Below are 22,139 nucleotides of genomic sequence, written 5' to 3'. Positions count from 1 at the left end.
GCCACCGCCTGTGGCAACATGAGCTGAAAGGAAAGCACCTTTCCATTCCAGAGGAAAATGAAATCTCACCAGCTATTTCAATCTGAAAATGAAATTTTTCCAATCTCCTGAATTACTTTTTTTTTAAACAAAGGATTCTTGTATCTCTACACCACTCTGGGAACGTGTTACATGCATTTTAGTGGCCTTTATTTTGCCAGGCAGTGCCAGGAGCCAAACTCTAAATGAGAACTGAGCTCTTGGGTTCTGAGAAACGGCTTCTGTAAAAGGGTTGAGGCCAAAGATGGGCTCCAGCTTTCTCCTGGAATCTTCATCCATCTGGCTATCATGCTAAAGAAGATTCACAAATTCAGGTAGATGTCTGCCACGCAGCCCAGGAAGGGCACCGCACCAACATGCAGAGCACAGCTTATTAGCGACATGGTTTAAATCTGTGGTTTTCTTTTAGTTCCATTTACCTATCCCATCTCCCTGTCCATTAGATGCTTGAATGGGCTCTCCTATATTCTTTCTGTGACCAAACCCATTCCCATGACCTGTCTTTAGCAGGGGTCTAGGTACAGTTTTATTCAAGACCACTCGTGGTCATCTAAACACTGGCTGGACAGATCTAGCAGAAAGGAAAGGTACATACTCCTGCCATAGCTCTCCTAGTCCTGCCGGACTTGGGTGCTTAGGACCTCAGCATAGTAGGTGCTACTGAGTTTGGCTCACCCAAAGGTTTTGGCAATGGTGTTTCAAATGTGGTACTTCTGCCTAACCTGTCTGTCTGCCAAGGATTTCAACTTTCTGTCATGGGAGATGTTATTGGGTTGGGTTGAATTAGCAAAGAAAACGGTTACGCTACTAGCTATGCCAAATCCAAGGCTCGCTATGTTAGCTTAAGCCTTACACTCTAAGAATGAGCAGTAGCTTGCAAAAGTAATCTTCTACCAAAAAAGCAAGAATCCTTGTGTGAAGCAATTAAGCTCTTTTCTCCCCAGAACACTAGTACCCTCAGTTATTCAGTTTTCACGCCACCACTCCTACTATGACTGTTCATTTCCTTTTTACTGCCTGCTGTCCTTCCTAGCCCCTCACCTCACATTTTGCCACTGGTCTCTGTTTCTCCATTACAGACGTCTTGCAGACTCCAGGGCTCTCCAGCTGATGTTTATTCGCAGCTAGTCCCAGGCCCTGCACTCCTCTGCCTTGTTCTCAGTATCCATGGGAACATCCTCATTGTCCCGCAGCTCAAAACAGGGATTCAGTGTCCACCTTCGCTTTAGGGATTCACTCCTCATCTGCTGCATGAGAGAGTGCCCTGCCTTCCTACACGATGCAGAGTTTGAGAATAGGATTTTCTACGTTAATTCTGTATTCTTGTGTCCATCTTCTAAGTTGAGAAACCCTTCCTTTGCCAGGATCTGAAAAGACAAGAGCTTTTTTTTCTAAACTTTTGGCTGGCAGAAGTAAAGCCACTGAAGGCAGTTTTCCAGCTGCTGTGTGTCCTCCCCCCTCGGCTGGCCATGCTCATTTGCACGCTTCCTCCCCACCACAGCGCCACGTCCCCACCCCGGGGTGTAGGGGGAGATGTTCAAGGGCAAATGCTGCCGCTTCCTCTGGGGAGACCGGAGCAATGGTCTGAACCATTACCGTGCAGCCCTAGTAAGTGCTGTTCCCTAAGTCAAGTCTGGGGAAAGACTTGAGCCATAACAGGGACCATTTCTTCTTCATACACTCAGAAAGCTGAATGAAGGAGGGACACACCTGATGCTCCTGCCCCTCCAGGCACCACAACTGCTTAGTAACCCAGCGCAGATGTTGAGTCCTGGTCCTAGGAAGCTGATTAATCCTTCCTGAGGACCTGTGCCTCCATCTGGGGTACTTTCTGCATAGCAAGTCCAGCAAAATGGAGCAGCTCAAGTTTTCCAAGATTTGTATTCACTTGCTGCTTTTCAGCAGGGCGTCACCACTTGCCTCACCCCCATTGACACCAGGGAGGTCCATAAATCAGCTGCACAGTGATAGCGCAGCCCTCCAAATGCTCATTATGCATCTCGCTGCTGGAGGAAAGCACCACCTTTGGTGCCAAGTACATTAGGGAACACGCCTGGGTTTAAAATACTCCATGGGAGGGAATCACAACATTTCCAAAGCTTGGCCTCCTGCATCACAAAAGCAGAGCATGCTCCTCACCATGTCTCAGGCGATAACAAAAGCCCAAGGCCAACAAACAAAATGAACAGCTTTAAAACAACAAAGCTGCGCTGCGTTCTGTATACAGTGTTTGTCGCCACAATCTGGCCCAGAGTCACCATCTCGGATTTCCCTGCCAGAATGATGGAAATATAAATAGGGGCTATAAACCCAAAGTATTTCCAGCTCATACATCCAAAGGATAGAAATTATAGTCTCTTAGCAAGGAAAATGTTCGAGGGTAGTGAGGTAATGGGACCTGGTTACAGAGCTCATTTCTCTGAAAAACTTTAATACAGCATGGAAATCTTTCCAATGTCCTTGATGCAACCTCTGTTAAAGTATAAAATAATCCCGTTTCAGTGGAAAAGCCCCCTCTGTGCCTTTGGGAATGAACTGCTGAGCTCCATTTTGGGAACAGTTTCTTTCCAGCTGCTGTTTCCAGAGATTCCTGAATGGCTCCGAAGACACAGCGTCAGCAAGGAATGAAATCTGGCTGTTTGAAAGATAATCCGTCGCCTGTTGGCTTACCTAGAAAGGGCCTCACTTTTCTGTGCGTTTGCTGAGAGCTGCTGCTGTTGAACCATAGGAGTCCCGGCTCCAGTCTTGCTAAATAATATTCTGGAAGTCCACGCCATGAGTCACAGCACTGGATGAGGGGCTCTGCTCATTTGATTAATTACATTACCATGCCTGCCTTTTACTTTTTGACTCATAGCCATAAGAGCCTGGGATGTGCTGCGTATGTAGTAAACTGATTAAAGGGAGAATGTATGTCAATGTATGGACGTGTACAATAGCTTTTTGAAATCCCTCATGATCTTCCCACCCACTGGGCATTGTTTCAATATCAAGTTCAATCTTCAGGAAACAAACTTGCTCCCTCATCTGCATCGCACATTGCAACAAGCTTGCCAAATACGGCCAAGCTTTTAGAAAGAAAAGAGAATCCCCCCACCAGTGAATTTATGACCCTTGGCTCCGCTTGTGGCTTGTTCCTGTGCATGCCTGAGTGACATGGAAACTGCAGCAAATCTCTTTGGCCTGCTTCTACACTCTCACACTTGCAACTATGTTGGATTTTTCGTTTTTTTTAATGACTAGAGTTTTTTGTTCGGTTTGTTACCTTCTAACGCAAGCAACCCATGACAAGAGGCACAAAGAAGAGCAATACGCATTAATGAAAAGGGGAAGGATGGAGAAGAAACAGGGGGAGGCTAGAAGTGTTGCTGAGTGTTTGAAAGTAAAACGTCACTCCCCTCGTCTCTTCCAGGTCCTTCAAGCCCGACTTTGTCCTGATCCGGCAGCATGCCTACAGCATGGCGCTGGGAGAGGACTTCCGCAGCCTCATCATCGGCCTCCAGTATGGTGGCATCCACACGGTCAACTCCCTCTACTCCATCTACAACTTCTGCAGCAAGCCCTGGGTGGTAAGTGACAATCCAGCTCTACTGCATGCCAACACTGCAAAGTCAACATGTGGTACCAATAAAGCACCAAACTCAGCTTCCAGTCTGTTTCATAGGAATTCCTCTCTTTAGGTTAAAACCACCATCTAAACAACCTTAGGAATCCAGCTGGGAATTCTTGGGGGAAAAAACAGTCAGCAGTGCTTCTTTATCAACCTCTAGTAATATCAAGGTGTTATTTCCTCACTGAGTAGGACGTTTCACCTGTCCCAGACTCTAATGTGTCACAAACAGCCAACAATACAGTAACACCTAGATTTCTTGTAAGGCAAAGTAGATGAACAGCAATAGATTAATAATAGCAGATCAATAGCAGCACATCTCTGTCCTGACCAATACACAGTAAAACTACCTTAAAAGAAACATTAGCATTTACTGTTTTAGAGGGTATCTATCTGAACTACACTATTTCTAGCATCTTTTATTAGATGTACACTTGTGGTAGCCAGGTGCCCCAGGCTAAGGCTGAGATTATCCATTCCTTGCATGGATATGTGCAAGAAGTGCAACCTGCACTTGTCTTCTCTTGTCTTTTCCTACTTTTTCTGGGTGGTGCTTTGTTGTGAGGAAATTAGCTGAAAAGAAAGGGAAGGTCGAGAGATGATTTCTTCAACAACTAGGTCTAGGGAAAAAGGGAACATAGAATGACAAAGACCTTGGAAAGAGGCAGAAGGAAAGGGGAAAGCATGTAGAGTTTTTTAGCAGTTTCAGAAGGAAATACAAGATTACCGTAAAGTGTTGGTTCATTGAGCCTGAAAGACTGCACCTTGGAAACAGCTTGGGCTGAGTCAGCTCCTGGGGAGAGCAGGACAGTGTTTTGATATTTTGCACTGGGACACCCCTTCACCTGCTCTTTAAATTTTGTCAAGTTCACCTGGAAATCTCAGAAAAATCTTAAAAAATATTATCAATGGCTTGTCTCAGTCCCATATCAAAGTCTGTAATAAATACCCAGACCTGTTTTATGACCAGCTCTAAGTCAGCAGAAACTGCAGGAGTGGGAAAGCCAGAGGAGTAAGGCTGGCCATCATGAGCCACAAGAGCAAGGCTGGCCATTGTAGCACCTGCAGGAAGAAGTCAGATGCTGATACCATTTTGGAGTCCACATCTGGGTCTTCCAAGCAGTTTCATCCCAAAGTGCCCTCTCTGATCACTGATGCTCCCAGAATGGAAATTTCTCTGCATTGTTCTAGGTCCGAAGCAGGGAACTACAAGCTATATGGATGTGACAAGGAGATGGGACTTTCCAATATGGCCCCCATGGAAAACTTTTAGATACATTTTTAGGAATTCCCCTTACTCATTGCACAAATATAGCTTGGGATGAGATGGAATGTTTATAGCAAGTGGTAACTATCTTCTCATTACCTAATTAAGTCTTTTTTGTTGTTGTTTTTTCCTTAGAATAAATATCCTATTAGTCTTCAGTGTGTTGACTGGTAGTTCAAGTCCAGCTGAGGTCTGTAATGACTCAGACTTTTATTTCCATGACTATGCAGTGTTGGATTTAACTCATTTCTTACCAAAAAGGTACCAGTGTAATAGACATGGTCTTCTCAGTTTTCACCTCTTTTATGACATTTGGGGGGTTTTTTGAGACTAAAAGCAGGGTCCTGTCTTTTCCAAAAATGTTGCAGTGTGGTAATGAGAGTAGTGAGAAAAATCTCACTTTTCCATCACTGTATAGGTAGATGATGTACATTTGGCCTCAGTCCCTGTTTGAATGATGAGGGTTGCTGGGATCAGAAAGGGGAGGAAGAGTGGGATCAAGTACCAGGCTCAGTACAACACCTTTGCATTGTTTCCTACAGTTGGTCCTACACACATGAGCATGTTGACCCTGGTGATCAGACAAAAAGCCTCTGCATTCACACTAGCTTTTGCTGAGGAAGACAGTTATGTGGTCTATTCCATCTGATTTTGGGGTTGAGTGAGTCAAGGTTTAGTTGACATTTTTCAATTCATGCCTTGTAATTATGTTTCTGATGGTGTGCAGGGGCCTCAAGATGTGACAGGCCTATTTTTAGGAATCTAAAATAAAAGAAAACAAACAAACTCAGCACATTGCAAAAAAAAAAAAAGAGAAAAAAAAAGAAAAAGCAGGGCTGGCAAGGCAGTGTGGGAGAACTTGGCTCTGCTAGTAACTCGGCTCTAGCTATTCTGGGTCCGGTTGTGCCATGCTTTCCTCATGGGAAATACAGCTGGCTCAGACAACCTTCCCAGAGGAGTCAAGGAAACCACTTGTAAACACTTAAAGCTGGTTTGCAGAATGCCTCCTTTCCCTACTGCCCTCCACCACACATCACCCCCCAAAGGAGTGATTGTAACGCGCTAACTGATCTAAGAGCTCAGATGGGATCTGAGCTGGTATTTGGCACCACTGAAATTTTATCAGGTTGAAGCTCAGGTAGAGATTGCACTGGGGCATTTGAGGGCAGAAAGCTTCACTGGCAGCAGAATCAGAAAATTTTGATTTTGTGATAGCTGGGAAATGAGAGATAGGGACAGACCACTTCAGTGCACGTTCCACTCATTGCAAAACAGGCATCTTGAAATAAGGGATCTGCTTAACAAAGATTACTGGAAACTTTCTGGACCTAGAAAACAGTTGAGATAGATGAAGAAATGAAATTAAATACTCCTGGGAAATGTGCTTTTCACTCTCTCTTTTTATTTTTTTCCAAAAATGGTTCCATTTCATAGAAATGTTTATGATTTTGTGGAGGGGGATGGAAGTGAGACTGTTTTTCCTTGGCAATTTGCAACAATGTTTTTTCTCAGCAACTCTAATTACAATCAGCTGAGTTTGTGCTTGAGTTTACTCAAACATGCAGCCCCATTTTTTAACAACATTTGCCAGGTTTCCAGTACTGCAACACACAAATTTCTTGAAAGGTTAAAATTTGCATTAAACACAGGCACAGTTTGAAATAGGCATTTCTGAAAGAGAAACAGCCATATTCAGGGGGATCTTGCACACAGAGAAACATCTAAGAAGCCTAAGTTTTAAGATGATCCCAGAACTATTGAGAAATAATGCTACAAGCACCCTAAACACAATGCTTCAACCACTAACAATAATTTTTGTGTTATAAAAGTTACAATACAAAATGCAGTGGGAACAATGCTCAGAGTCGTACTCATATTACATGCAGTAATGTCTGTAATTGTAAAGCAACTGTTGCATCTGTAAGACTGCAGGAAAATACAAAGTCTTGAAGACAGTCATCTACAGAGTTCAAGAGACTCCCAGCCAAACTGTTACTGACTGTCAAGGGATATAGGCTCTCTGATGACCTAGACACTTTAAAGATATGCAAAAGGCCTTGAGATCCTCTGAATGGATCTTTTTATTTCTCTGTAAATACTCCCTGCAAGTAACTCTGATGTCCAACCAGCCAGGCAAGACATCTCACTTAAAACCCAGATTGTGCCACACTGCCTTGCCCCGTGTCTTGCTTTGTGATCTGGATGCAATCTCACTAAAACCAGCGGAACCACAGAAAGTAACAACTGATATCAAAATGTGGAAGGGGCAGTTATATCTAGCTGAGCTGCTGACAGTAACATTCCTACCCATCTAAAATGCACTGGGAGGTGCTACTTGAGCTTTGCTATCAAGTATCTAAGAGGCTGCTGTACCATGTAACATGGGTGCCTCTTTGCCAATATCCTGTCCCTAACAATTGCCAAAAAAAAAGGAAAAAAGGAGGAATTGTCCCATGAGGGTCAGTACCAAATTCAGACCTTTTTGCAGGCTTGGCCCATTGAGGAGGCTCCCAGATGGCTGAGTTTCTCATCTGTCCATCTGAAACACTTGCTATTTCAGCAACAGCCAAGAGCTGTATGCTTCAAAAGGAAGCCCAAGGAACAAGTCAGGATGCTGTCTGTCAGCTGCACAGTTGTTCCAGTTATTTTGTATGAGCTGTTTTCCTAGGATAAATGTATGTCACCTCAATGTCACGGTGTCCATGGTTCACCAGGGCTGCGTTCACGCGCCGTGAGGGGCATGTGCTGCTCTCAGCCAGGGTGTTTTTCCTCCTCTCCCTGTCTCTGTCTCATTCTGTTTAACTTTTAAGCCCTGTTTGCTCACTTTGCTAGTCAAAACAGGGCTTTATTTTTCTTCTCTAGGATGTGCAGGGCTAGTGCAAGTAGTTAAGAGAAGCAAGCTGTCCTCCTTCCCCAACATCAATACCCTCCTTGCCAATAATAATTATTCTACACGGGGAGTTTTTCTCTTATCTGCATGTGGGGGGGAGGTTAGTGATGGGATATGCCACCTCTTGATGTTTTCTGGGTTTTCTTAAATGCCACATTTTGACCTACGAGATTAGGAAAAGCATTCTGTGCATTTGTCTGCAAGTCTGCTGGCAGCTGCCCCTTCAGCACATGGCCTGGGTTTGGCACATACCTTGCAACCTAATTTTTTTGCACACTGGCTGCATTTTTTTACACCCATACCACTCTTTAACTCCCAAAGGGGTATTTCTTCTCCACCACCAAGTGAAGTCTCAACTTCTTATACAGAAATGCTTTTGCTTAGACCAGCCCAGTAACCGGGACAGGAGCCCTAATGCAGCTACTCAGCAGAAAACATTCTCAGTAGCTCTCTCTTTCTCTGCAATGTAACCTTGGGGTTGCACTTTGGTACATTTACTGGCTTCAGCCGTTGCTCAGAAGTGCTCAGAACATGTAAAATTAGGCAGCTGATGCTATTGGGACGAAAGAGGGCTTTCTTTTCCTTCCCTTGTTCTCTAGATGTCTGTCTCCTTCCCTTAATCTGTGTGTTACCTCCCTCAGGTGACAGAAAGACCTTCAAGATGAATGCATCCCTAGCTTTGATGGGGAACTTGAAGGACCTTGTGTAAAGGATTTACTTACAGTGAGACTTGGCCGAGATTGGAGGCCTTTATTAATTTAACTTGATTTTACCAAATTATAGGGGTCTTGGAAACTAAATTCAGTTTCTAAATTACTTTGCAAATAAATAGGACATCAATGGGGAATTCAGTCATATCTACCAGCTCAGCAGGAAAATTCTTACCTGTGGAGCAATCCCCAATCATTTTATTCTCTTAGCATCCATGAAAATAATCAAGCTACCTTATTCAGCTTTACTCCCCCTTCTGCAAGTCTGCCAGTGTAACCACTTCACCAACAGCACTGCCAGTTCAGCATTGTCCGTGGTAACGGGGCTGTATCTCTTCAGAGAGAAAGCAGGATGGCTAGATGTGTGATTGTGAAGAATCTAAGTTGCTCCTGAGATCCAGAAGTTTTCTGGGATGTATATCACCTCTTATTCTCTTTGGTATACCAACCCTGCTTCAGCAAAATTTTCTGTCATGGTTATTAAGTTTCTCTCTTATAGTTTTGGGTTTTTCTCCAGCTGATCAATGATAGATCAAACAGGGAGGCTGCAGACAACATACAGAATAGTCTGCTCACTTCACAGATGGCTGAAGTGGAGCAGGAATTTGCTGTGCTACACTCCTGTTGGGGTTTTGGAACCTGAATAGAAATCAAAACTCAGTCCGACCATGGGGAGCTTTGTGTCTGGCTGGGCACAACCCTGAATGATAAACAGTTTATAGTAGTGATGATAGTGGTGATAATGGTGAAGTTCATGCTGACAGGTGGGGAACGATAGCAAGTGTTCGCCCTTGTATGTGAAATACCAGCACTGTTGCTTTCCTCATTGATGTTACATACTGCTTTCTCTAGATACCATCCTCACAGACCGGTGCCTCCCTCAGATCTCACCGGTAGATGGGACAGGGGTAGCAGATGATCTCCCCTTTCTCCTACCATGCATGGGGGCTGTTGGGAGACCCTTGGTTCATAATAAATGTCAGTTATGATTGACGGTGGGTTCATGCTTCTTTGATCTAACACTCAAACCAGGTAGCACTGGCAATTCCTTCTAGTCATCTCTGTCCCTTAGCAATTCTTCCCTTCAGCACAATGGGTAAATGTGCCTTGCTTTGATTTGGCTGTGGGGCAGAGATCCAAGGGAGATCTTTGATTTATTTTGTCTCTGCTCCGGAGTGGTGACACTGATTTCCTGCCTGGTCACTCCTCTGAGCCCTTTTCTCTACCAAGAAGGGCCCTCCACCCTCTCCCCAGCCACATTTGGAAAGCAAAGCTTGTTCATAGCAGATCTGTAACTAAACCCAAACTGATCCCCTTCTGGCTCTTGAACCCCTTCTCTGCTCTCAGTCCAAGGTTTGTGTACACAGGCTGGCTTGGCCATGGATAAATACAGCAACTTCATATTTTCTTGCTGCTCTCAGGTCAAGAAAGTAAGGTGGGAAAGGCATAACAACATGTTTCTCTCACCTTCTTCACCACTATCAGAACATTTTGCAAGCACTTACCTGTTGTTACACAATAAGCCACTGACATCCACTGTGTCTGTTTTTTGTTCCCCCTCCCTTATCTCAAGTTCTCTCAGCTCATTAAAATCTTCAACTCGCTGGGTCCTGAGAAGTTCCCCCTCGTGGAGCAAACGTTCTTCCCAAGCCATAAGCAGATGGTGAGTACCTTTGCTTTCTTCTGATGCCAGCATGGACGGGGAAGAAGCAACGAACGTGAATTAGGCACAAGAGATGGCGGTGGGAATGCTGGGAGAAGTCTCTATTTTATTTACAGAGAATTACTAGCTAAAAAGCAATATGCAAAAAGCACTGCTCGGGAACCTCTTTCCTTTCTTGCCCAGACCTCCCCCAGGTCATGTATGGACCCTGAAAAAGCGAACAATGAGAACAGGCTCAAAACCAAAGCAAAAATGCATTGTAAAATCTAGTCAACAAAAGCTCATCCCTTAAAGCAAGGAATCACTTTATTCAGGTAAAGTGAATTTTTTCCCCTCTTGGAATTGTTTAAAATATGTTGACAATTTGGGACATGGGCCATAAGAGATGTTTGTTCCACAGTGTCAGTTTGCTTGGTCTGTCACGTGGTTGCCATCCGTGAAACATTTATCAGCCTGACTAGGTACTCAAAGTAAATTGGAGTTCTTGAAAAAGAGTTTGTTTCAGCTTGTAATGCTTCCTTTGCACAGTGGCTCTGGGGTCTGTCTTCCTGTCAACAACTAAACACTCAGTGCCCTGTGTGGCTACTGGGCACTGTACCAAACTCTTAGGGCACCTTCCAAAGAGATCTGCGTAGGTGCCTTTAGTCCTGGAGAACATGGCAAAGCGAGTGGCTTTGTTTAAAACTGTTCATGTCTCTCGTTTTCCCTGGGTTAAAAGGATGACTAGGCCTTCATAAATTTTTGCTCCCAACTTACATCCGTGAATTAGTGGCTCTTACCTGGCTGAGGCTTTGGTGAGACCCTGGGTGAACCATGACCCCCCCTGTGAGCCACTGGCTGTTCTTTATTTCCCACACTTGATTGTGAACTCGAGCAGCATTGGCAGCCTGAAGATTAGGGTTGTTGAGGTGCCAAACTAGGGCTCAAAAACATTCAAACCCCTCTTTTCTCACACACTTTTTGCAACACTGTGGGCCAACCACAGTGTGTAATAGGGTGTAGGTACCTGATGGTGGATATAGGCACCTAGTGGGAGCTTCAAAATTCAAAAGGAAGTCTCATCTAGATTCTTGTGAAAAATCCCACCGGTGCTCGCTAGGTACCTGAATACCCTGAAATGCCAGCCCTTCATCTTTCTGTTCCAATACTCTGTTCTCCACCTGTGCTGTGTGGACAACAGCACTTCCATACCTCACAGGCACATCATGAAGGTAAGTACAGTCATGAGTGCTGTGAAGCACTCAAGTAACGCAGTGGTGAGAGCTGTATTACCATTTAAGACATAAAGAAACAGATGGTCCTTAAACACTATGTGACAGTTTGTTGCAGACTTCTAAGACAAATTCGTTGATAAATCCTGTTGCATTTAATTCCTGCTGATTTATAAAGACAGTTTTGTGACATATGTAATGCTTCAGGACAGTTGTGACTTTGTCTGACCATCACTTCAGGAATGGTATTTTTTGAAGACTTGATTAAGGTTTTCATTGCAAATACGTTAGCTAGCAGTTTTAGCATTATTTTCTTGTTTGGAAATCTGATTCTTGATTCCTCAGCATGTAAATGCATTTCTTACCACCACAGTAGTTTCGTTTAGCAGAGCACTGATCTTAATTTCACATATTTGACATCTTTGCAACTGATCACCTACTTGGAGATGCTATTGCTTACTTGCAGATGCTATTGCTTACTTCCAAAAGAATACAGGAACCTTTTTAAACTGTAGATAATCTCATCTGAACAAAAACACTATTGTTGACGTGCAAGCTTGAGTAATCTGGTTTACATCAGTCACTTTCCAAACACTTACACAAGCAACAATCCACTTGGGCCAATTCAGGCCAGCCCTTTCCAGGTGGGGTTCTGCCTCACGGAATGAATCTACGTAACTTCTCAAGATCTTTTCTGGGTGCATCTTCACAGTATCCTGGGCTTTGAGAGGCTGAGAGGGCAAGTGCTTACACCAAGCAAGCTCTGTTGCAGTCATCACTCCACCAAGTACCTGTGAAAGTTGCTTGCCCACTGTGCATCAGCTTCTCCATGTGTCAGACAGGAATATAATGATCCCCCTTTCCCACTCTTTTTCTTCCCTTTCCTGGAGGCATTTTCAAGCTGTACCAGTTAGCACTCGTAAAATATGCTGTGATCCTTTGATGGCTGACCCCCTGGAAGTGTTTATAACTAGTGTTATGGTTTTACCTCTTTGCAATGTGATATACTTTAAGCAATGAAGTTCTCACGTAAGAGATCCTCATCCTTCTATGTCCAAAACTTTGCAAAGCTTACTTTCTAAACCTTTGGATTAAGTGTAGAACAGATTTTAAAATCTGTTTCATTCTTTCATCCATGTAGAGAATAGTGATTTTCCTAAAGTAAAAGTGAGATAAAGGAAATTTCTAACAGTAGGCCCATTTTTGTGAGCGTTTTAATTTAGTTGAAAATGCTTTTTCTGAAGCTTCCTTCTCATGACAACAGGGCATTTTTAACCAGCCTTAAACAGTAAGCCTAAAGAGAGGACACAAGGCTCTGACATTTCACAGCAGAAAAGATCCAAAAGATGACTCTCTCTTCCTTTTGCCACGGGCATGTACCTTTCAACCCTCCCTCCAGTGATTACCTTACTGGAAATAAGAGCTATCATCTGGCAACCGTTCTTCTAAGGCCCTACTGGTGCTGCATGACAGCCATAATGACTGCCTTGCTCTGTAGTGACCCCCTATGGCCAGTTAACAACTGGGATACATTAACTTCAAAAGGGATTTTTCACCTCTCCTGGGCTTATGACCCCAACAACAATTCTTAGAGAGATCAACTCTTAAAAAGAGGGAGGGACTGCTGGAGGGATCTTTGCCAAAGCGCAAGAATTGCCAGAGGTGGAATATCTGCTTTGGGCCCAATAAAACGGTATCAAGAAAGGGAAGGAAATGAATAAATCCACTTGCAAATCCATTTGTGTACATTTGAAGTGGACAGAAACTAATATAAGTGAAGCAGAGACAGAATGTCTGTGATAGAAATAAAACCACTTTACTGTTTAGAATAAAAGGACACTATAAAAAGTGAACATTATGCAACATTACCTTAAAAGACAATATACATTCACTGAATATAAAATTTATAAATAACATGGAGGAAAACTGTAAACAGTGCTAGAAAATTTAGCAACAAATACATTCCTTCTGGACAAGATTTTTCACACGGGTTTGGTTCCCTCCCCAAGTTTCCATGACTATCAGGAACAGCAGAGTGGCTCTATGAATGAAGGACAGTGTCAGAGAGAAGGAGAAGCCAGTACAGGCAAAGCAGCAGCATTTAGTGGATTTTTAAGATTTTTCTCAAGACTGGTAGCTCCAAAAGCCACTTACTCTAAAAAAGACAAAAAATTTTTGCAGTTCCCTAAATTTTGTTCTGCCCTTTTAAGCTATAAAATACATTATAAGTGAGATGTATTTTCATAGACATCTGAAAGAATGGAAACTTGTTCCCACAGAGGCCTTTACTTCAGTCTTTACTGTAAAAAACAAAACAGTATGTTTCCCATCACCGTGAGGTAGCATTTCACTCCGGCCAAGTATCAATGGGATACAGTGATATATTTCGGTTTTAGAATAGTCCTACCTAAAGGGCCATGTAACTCTTCAAAACATGGGAAATTTAGACCTAAAATGGCAGTTTTGTCCCATACAGGGGAGAGGGAAGCCTCCCGCAAGAGGACTTTATTCAAGGTACTCCATGCACAGATCTCCTCCTGCTCTCTACCCCCTCCATTTTGGAAAAGGAAAATCGAATCCAATCTTTCCCAAACTTTCAATATATTTTTCATATTTTTTGTAATTCTAAAGGGGAAAACACTTTCAAGCAAATAAGGAAAAATATCTATAAATAAGCAAGCAAACAGCAGCAGTCTAGAAATGAGCTATGCATTTTAATAAGTACTTTTAATAATGTTGGTCTATCTAAAGCATGGGGGGGAGAGGGAAGCCTTCTCCTGTACACATCCAAAGGTCGTGCTCACATGAGCTGTGCCATTAACAGTTCCTCTGACCTTAGGTTATGGGGTGAAGTGAGGAGCATGTCAGAGGTGACAGGAATATATTTGTGCTGCTGCAAGCCATTGTATGCTCCATAGCCTAATATTTTGGGGAGAACTTCACACCTGCCTCCTCACATCTCCATGCCTGGTGTTCCCACATATTGCATGCTGTAATGAGGGAGAGGTTTTTGTCCATTGGCAGGCAGAAGTGACTTAGCAATACAGAAGAAAGGAGAGCAGATAGGAAGGAAGAAGTCTGAGTCTGATTTAGAGCCTGTTCAATCCATTTAATGGCTCCCTCCCATTTCAAGGGAGCCTTCAGTCAGGTTCTTAATGCAAGCACAAGCTAAAGCTTAGCCCAAGAAATACATGTCCCTGATAGCATGCACAGAAACAAAATTAAGAAGCCTCCCAAAAGAAATGTATTTTTACTGGATTCTTCCCCCTCCTTTTGGCTCCGCAATTTTAGAAGCCTTAACAACTGTTTCTTTACACAGCAAGGGGAAAGATTTGCTACCAAACCCCCACCCCTGCCGGTCTAGCTGTCTGCATCTCAGAAATATTTTACCGTCTGCAATATAAAATGGGAATATGCTTCATTTTCTGGTAATGCATCTGCTGTTTTGTTGTTTACAAAGCACATAGCTACATTATATCCTACTTAGGGACACAAGTCCTCATAGTATTAGAATGCAAATATTTTCACAATAATTTGAGTGCAATACTGTGATGTCTCAGCTAGCTAAATGAATCAGTGACAGGTAAAATATGCAGAGCTGCAGTTTAATGAAAATTCAAATCAACACTTCACTGCATCGAGGGGCATTTTCATTTAGCCTTCCAGAGCCATGAAAAGTGGCTGCAGCTCAAAGAAACATGAGCTTTGCAAAGTCGCCTTGAGCTTGAGGAGGGCCATCTCCAGCGATGCCGACTCCACACGATGCAAACAGTGAGGCTGGCGAGGCCGGCTCCACTCTGCCCTCAGTGACCCTCAGAGATTTTGTCAGCTGTGCACAGCTCGAACAGAGATTGCTCCACTGTGCCCAAAGCCCAACTCCATACTCTACCAAAAGGGGCAACATTCTGACCCACCACCTGATCCGATGATGGGTGCTGTGAAGCACCCTACTCTCCCTCTCATCTCCAACCCATAATTTAGGAGTAGTCACAGGGAAGAGGACTTCTGAAAAGTGTTCCAAGCCTGAATCACAGGAAAATCTAACAGACTGTCCATGTGTTTTGTGCCACGCTGACACTCACAGCAGCTGAAAAAAAAAAAATACACAGCAGACCTAGGCACCTCTTACATCAACTTTTTGAAAATGCCCTTCAAAGTTCATGTTAAAAATGAAGCTACATGCTTTTTGCTGCAAGAATTCATCTAGTAAATAGGGCATTTCGGGGGATGTATGTCTGGCAGAGCTCTGGTAGCACGCAAGGAACGTAAAAATGCATCAGGGCCCATCTCAGACACTCTTTCCTTGCCATTTGGCAAAGAGGTCCCAAAAGTCTCCAGTAATTGAGGTCACTGACTATAAAATGCTGTCTTGCCCCGAGCTGGAATCATTGCAACACTTTTTCCTGCTGGTGGCAGCTCTGCTTTCTAAGTGGAATGAACTGAAGATATATGGAAACTTAAGATAAATAATCATAATAATACAAAAATGAAGTTAAGCATAATCTTCTCCCTGCCCAAGCCCTCCCCATCCAAAACTCAGTCACCCATTTTGTCAGCACCCCTTCTTCACCATCATTAAAACTTAAAATACTTTTATTTGATAAGAAAAATTATATTATAGTTTTCTTAATAAAAAACAAAATTGAACAAAAAAACTTCTCCAGTCAACAGCAAAGCACAAGACAGTAAGGCTCCTCCTCCCACATCACTGCAGGACAAGGTATGAGCACATGCAGAGCTATGCTTAACAGTGCCTAGAGGGAAACACAGCACTTGACACAGAAGGAATCCTCTGGGCAGCTGAAATTTTATGATCCCAGCCAGCACTTATTAGGAGACCACTTTTCCTTGCCTAGCCCCCCCACACACTTCCTTTCACTATATAAACAAATGCAGCTAGTGTAGCTGCAGGGGAGGAACCGTGGTGTAAGGAGGTACAGAGGAAACAATGACTGTAGCCACTACTGCGGATACACTGGAGCTTCAATATCTTAAAAACAACTCACTGACTCGGAATGTCAATATTTCTGTCTTTAAAACGCAATCAAACCATTCTTTTGTTTATAACACCAAAAAATACCACGTCCTGTCAAAAATAGCTTATGTCATTATGTGTATATACATCTTAGTTCAGCAAAACACTATTTTGGCAATAGATTTTTTTTTTTTATAGTAAGAGCTCTAGCAAGTCTCCCCTTTCCCTCTTCCATGTGATTGATTAAAAGTTGGTATTTTTGCATCTGTTTGGTTTAAGGTGTTCACAAGCTGGTTTTGCTGTTGAAGCTAAGCTGCAAAAATTTCAGGGGTCAATGTTGCTCAAAACAGGATGGCACAACACTTCATCTGCTCTGCTGTAGGTGGATTTACCTCCCTGAACATAGGGGATGGGGCTTTTGTTTTTTAAACAACAACAAAAATACAAAATACTCTCTCTTTTGTTCTGGGGAAAGCCAGAACTTCAAATGCGCTGTTGCATTCACACTGACTGAATTAGCTAGGACAATCAGTCAACAATGCTTTTACCAGATGATGTGGTTAGACACACCAGGTGAATTCTCCCACTGCTGGAGTCAATCACATTGCCAATCTCTCCCATAGAGGAGGATTTCTTTTGGACGTCATTTTTTCCAGAGTTTAGGCTGGGTTTCTTCTCAGTTTGTTTCATTTGCCAATCTGATTAATGAAACCTGTTTTCCTTCAAATAGATTTGTATACGTATTTTCAGCGCTTAGTGCATGAGGAGGGGTGACGAGAAGCCAGCGTGTAGAAGAATACAGTGCCTAATTGGCATAGTTTTTAGATTTTTGTTTTCCTAAAAAAATAGAGATTATATTGCTACAGCTAATGATACATGTAAGAGAGCAAGAGCTCCATCTTTTTTCTTTTTTTTTCTTTTTTTTTTTTTTCCTCCCATTTTTCCCTCTGGTGTGCAAAAGTAAGCTCCCAAATGTCGTCTGATCAAAATGAGTGGTATCAAAAAATGGAAAAGGTGATTACAAATTCAGTAAGGTAGCACAGACTTTTTTTTCTTTTCTTTCCTTTTTTTTTTTCTTTTCTTTTTTAAGTGTTCGAAGTGCTAAAATTTGCATGAAAACAGGCACTAATTTCATTGTCATCATCATGATCTGGTAAGAGTTAGTGTCCAAAGGAAGATCAGCCACAAGTAAGGGAGAGGGGAGATAAGGAAGGAATAGCGTGCTCAGGGATCTGTGGCATTGATTATTGTTTTATCTGGAGGCGCCCATCCTCTATACCAGCTGCAGTAACCTTCCACCCTCTGGATGCAGGCATAGTGCTTCGCTTGGTATCCTGAGTGGCCGAAGTTGGAGAGCATGTCTGTCCAAATACACTCATTCTTGGAGGTGGCAAAGCAGGGCAAATAGTAGCAGGGCCTAATCTGCAATTGTAAAGAGCAATCAGGTAAGGCTACATGGAAAAACAACATTATATAAAATGTCTTTTTACCAGAGACAAGGGATTCAAAATCCCACTCCTTCAAACCTTGTTTACTAACCCAAAATTCAGCCTCAGTTCAGTAAGCACGTAAGCATGTGCTTAGCTTCACATACACAGGTAATTCCAGAGTCAAAAGGGGTTTTCAGGTGCAGAAGAGTTGAGTTTGTGTCTATGTTTTTGCAGGCCTGGGGCCATGAGCAAAAATCTTAGTGCCAGTGCCAGGCTGTGAGGTTTTAAGCACTCGAAATGTTTACACAGGAAAAAAGCTAGACATATCTTGCCAAGCCTCTGGTACTTGATTTCATTCACCTGCAAATGATTCTGCATGGATTCTGAAAGCCTTCTCCAACCCCAATTAACTCCAACAGGGCATTAAAAAGGCATAGACTCTGCATTTTTATTTGATTGTCTCTTCTCTGGTCTCAATGCTAAAGCTGAGCTTTACTTTTTCCCTGTAAAAATTGTTGTCCTGCATTTCTCTTCCTGGCTGTTCACCAGCATCATTGTTATTACCAGCCAGGGGAAACGGAATTCTAGGGTTTGAATGTCTTAACACCACCTAATTAGGGACACACATACCTTGCATCCACAGCCCAGATGATAACGATGATTCAGTCCTTTACGCTGGGACAGAGTCAGCCGGTCCCACTTCTCATACCAGTTGCACAGGCCAGTGTAAACCTTCCCTTCATACACGCGGCCTTGAAAACAGAGACATGGTCACAAGTTAGCACTTCTCAGCTCAAGCACTTTTCTCGTTTCCTGAGATTGCTAATGCTCTCAATATGTTTGGCTTCAGTCACTGCTCAGCAACTGCTTTCTTTTTATTAACTGGTTCAGGAATCTCTGGCCAGCAAGATTACAGCACTTCTGTAAGTTAGGAGTGTTGTGCCAGCTGTAAGCACCAGCAACAACATGCAGGTGAGTAATGCTGTCAAGCTCCTCTCAACAACAGAGCAAAGTGAATTGACACCTTCACTAGAAACAAGACTTGGCAACTGCCACTTCTCCATCTCTTTGCATCCCCCCATCTCAGCAGCCTGCATTTCTCCAGCTCATTCCAAAAGGGACCTTCCATTTCTGGCACAGCCGAGTAGCAACCAGTTCCCTGTGGCAGACATGCCAGCTCAGGTATGAATTGACAGCTGTAGACTGTCATACAGCATATTTGTCACACAGCATATTTGTCACAACAGGGCTGGGTATAAGAGATACTTTAGGTAAGAGAGGGAAATCTAGAGAGTGAAACGACTCTCAGCATTGAAGAATACCGAACACCAAAATACTGTTGGCCATCTTAACACTTGGGAAGCTGCGTATAGAGCTGTCTACACAGCTGCCCATGTCCTTAGCAGGTGTATGTATAGAACAGAAGAGGTTTTGATTATGAAGTACACTGTCCTTTACCTGTAATCAGATATTGGTACTTGTTGACCTCCAGCTTGACTCCACAAAGACTCTCAGAGGCTTCTGTATAGATGTACTGAACGTGTGGCATTATCTGGAAGCCCCTGTACATCTAGAGAAAGAATAAAAACGCTTTAAGTCATCTTAAGGTGACAACTTTTCACTTAGATTCTTTACGGTCTATGTTCCTAGACTGTGGTGGCAAGCAGTGAACTTTTAGTGTTTACAAGGGTGAAGGACTAATGGCACTAGCTGGACTCTGATGGAAGTCTCCCCAGCAGATCTGCTGGTAAAGCAGAATATCCACCTGCTAACAAGCCATTGCAATTCAGCACAGGGACCACTTTTCCCCACTCACATTAGTTCCAGTGGCACTGAGCGAGCAAAGCGCCAACACTGCAAGCTCTGCCAACATCCTGAACAATTTTTTCCCTTATATAGCTCATAATTAGGGAGAAATTAAGTTAGTTCAAGTTTGGAATCTTTCTCCTTCATATGGTTTAAACAATTTCTTCCGAACTAAGGGATTTTTCTTTTAAACAGTGACCCTATTTTCCACTGTTGCTGCTGTAAGAGTTTCAAACCTTTGGTGCTTGATCTAAGTCATCAAGCCAGACACCTCCTTCTCAAACACCTAGCATACACAACTCCTGCTGACCTCAGCAAGGATTTAATATTTCTCTAACTAAATGAATGCAGAAATAGAATTCTACCCCATCTCCTAAAATTAGTGCAGTACTGATGGGCACCATAAAGAAAATATCATGTATACATAATTCCTCTACACTCCTTCTCCTTTTTCATAATCTTTCTTACAGTTCAGTTTAATTGAAATATGAACCCACAGACACACTGGCAGGTGGATTCAGTCAGAAATTAGCATGTGTCCCTATCTGACCTGACCTTCCCACTGCAATTTAGGGAAACTCATGCCCACTTGTTAGTAGCATAATGAAGTCTGTGCATAGCAATGAAACAGCCACTGCATGTGTACATTGGACCCAATAAAACATATCCTATTTTTGAAAAAATAAGGATGATATTCCTGAAAATGTCATCTTTAAAATTTCGTTATCTTTTCAAAGCATTCAGTCTCTCTTTTTTCCCCACCAACTGTATGAATGGCCAATGTTTAAAAGTTAAACAGTAAGAGTCAAAGAGAATCACAGTTTCATAGCATTTCCCAGCCTATCCTTTTCTCTGTCAGCTTTGTTGATGAGCACATTCACGTTCAGTTTAACTGTAAATATTAAAGTGAGGCAAAAGAGGAAAAAAAAATCCCGAACAATGCCAGAACTATAGATTCTTGCTGCTGTGTCACCTAAGCTGTGGTATTCTCCTCCAGGCTGTATTCAATTTCTTGAAGTCCCCTATTATCCCAGGGTATTTCACTATTCCCCCATCTCCTTTAGAAACAACAAACCTTTTTCTTTTGAAAGAATGTCTGTTGGTTTAACAGATTTTATGCTAGGCTCAGATACTGCATATAAAAATATCAAAAACTACTACTAATTCTGCGATGCTGAGAGGTCAAACTATCTTCTGGGCATCCACGGAATGTCTGCCAGGTTTTTTTTCTCCTTAGTTATATTACCCCAATGAGCATAATCTTATACCAGTATCACAACTTAGTAACAGCACTGCTGTGTACAGTAAAAGACATGCAAAAGGGTTTGCATTTTCCAGCCTTCCTTCTACACCCAGCAAATATGCAAGGAAAGCATTTTTTTAAATTAATCATACTGTATCAACAAAAGCTCACAGATCACTTTTGGAATACACCATTGTGTCCATAAGTGAGCAAAGTCTTTCAATGAATATGGAAGAACTGAACCTTGCCTAATGTCTACTTTATCCCTGCAGTTTTCTTGGTATGAGATGATCTACTCAGATTTTCCAATTATGCTCAAGATAGCTGGATATCTAGGTTCTGGCACAAGCATCCTGTCTGTCCTTGGACGAGTTATTTAGCCCTCAGTACACTTTTGTTCCTCATGTGTAGAACAGCTCTGCCTTGTTTCCCAAGGGTACTGTGAGGAAAAGCCCATAGGATAAAGATCATTGTGTTCGGATCCCATTCTAGTGGGTGTCAGACCAAGAAGCTATGATAACAATATCTAAGCAGATAAGACTAGCTAAGATAATAGCTGGGGCTGCCCACCCTCTCCAGGCAGTGCATTATCTACGCGGCAGAGAGCTGTATGCTGTGCATGTGCAGTACAAGTGATCTGTCACTCAGAGTGCTAAGCTCCAAGTAGTGCTGGGCTAATTAAGTATCTGCTCTATAAAGTCTACATGTGCACAGGCACGCTTTGAGCCCGTTCTCCCCCTTGCAGAAAGGGCTACAAGCTAGACTAATCATTCCTCTGAGAAGCTGCTCAGGCCCTTCCTACAGGACCCTTACAGTCATCACTCCTTGCGTATTCTTCACCATCAAGCTCAACGTGACTGCCTATGAAGTAACCAGTGATGCTGAACTGGGCTTTGGTTTTCAACTCCTGGACCTAATTTCCTATTCACATCACCATCAGGGACACCACTGTCAGCGTTGCTGAAGGAAGCATGCTCAACCTCTCAAAAAGCACTTCAGCTCAACCCTCAGTGACCCTCATTGATGCTAGCTACTGTCACGCTAATTGACCCAGTGCTGGGGGCAGACAGGGCCTGCCTCGTCCTCTGAGGACTAAAGAAAATTCACCATGACCTTGGTTCTCAGGGGAGGAAAAAGAAAGTTTGGCAAGAGGGAATCTTCTACAGATGCCCTCTTTCAAAACAAATAAAACAATACCTTAAGCATTATTTTTGGATACACAAAATATCCTGGAAATGCTATTAGACCAGTCAGAAGAAAACCAACCATAAAGCTACCCTCTCTCCTAACTGCTA

At 42.9% G+C, this 22,139-nt stretch overlaps 2 protein-coding genes across 3 annotated transcripts in view; one reads left to right on the top strand and one right to left on the bottom strand.

Moving 5' to 3' along the window:
* The window catches only part of SYN3 (synapsin III), a 180,283-nt gene that overhangs the window by 35,459 nt on the left and 122,685 nt on the right, over positions 1-22,139 (top strand). For both annotated transcript variants that reach the window (XM_050915509.1, XM_050915511.1), the window contains 2 exons: positions 3,452-3,608; positions 10,090-10,179. In XM_050915509.1, coding sequence (XP_050771466.1) covers positions 3,452-3,608; positions 10,090-10,179 — 247 coding nt within the window. The remainder of the gene's footprint in view (positions 1-3,451; positions 3,609-10,089; positions 10,180-22,139) is intronic.
* Positions 15,966-22,139, bottom strand: part of TIMP3 (TIMP metallopeptidase inhibitor 3) — a 37,233-nt gene continuing 31,059 nt past the window's right edge. Inside the window, exons 3-5 of the mRNA XM_050915512.1 lie at positions 19,254-19,365; positions 18,426-18,547; positions 15,966-17,787 (exon numbers count right to left, since the gene is read on the bottom strand). Of these exons, the coding sequence (XP_050771469.1) occupies positions 17,590-17,787; positions 18,426-18,547; positions 19,254-19,365 (432 nt within the window). The 3' untranslated portion in view covers positions 15,966-17,589. The remainder of the gene's footprint in view (positions 17,788-18,425; positions 18,548-19,253; positions 19,366-22,139) is intronic.

Source organism: Gymnogyps californianus, chromosome 1 (genome assembly GCF_018139145.2).
Source record: "Gymnogyps californianus isolate 813 chromosome 1, ASM1813914v2, whole genome shotgun sequence".
Lineage (NCBI taxonomy): Eukaryota > Metazoa > Chordata > Aves > Accipitriformes > Cathartidae > Gymnogyps > Gymnogyps californianus.
This window is presented reverse-complemented; position numbering and strand designations above follow the sequence as displayed.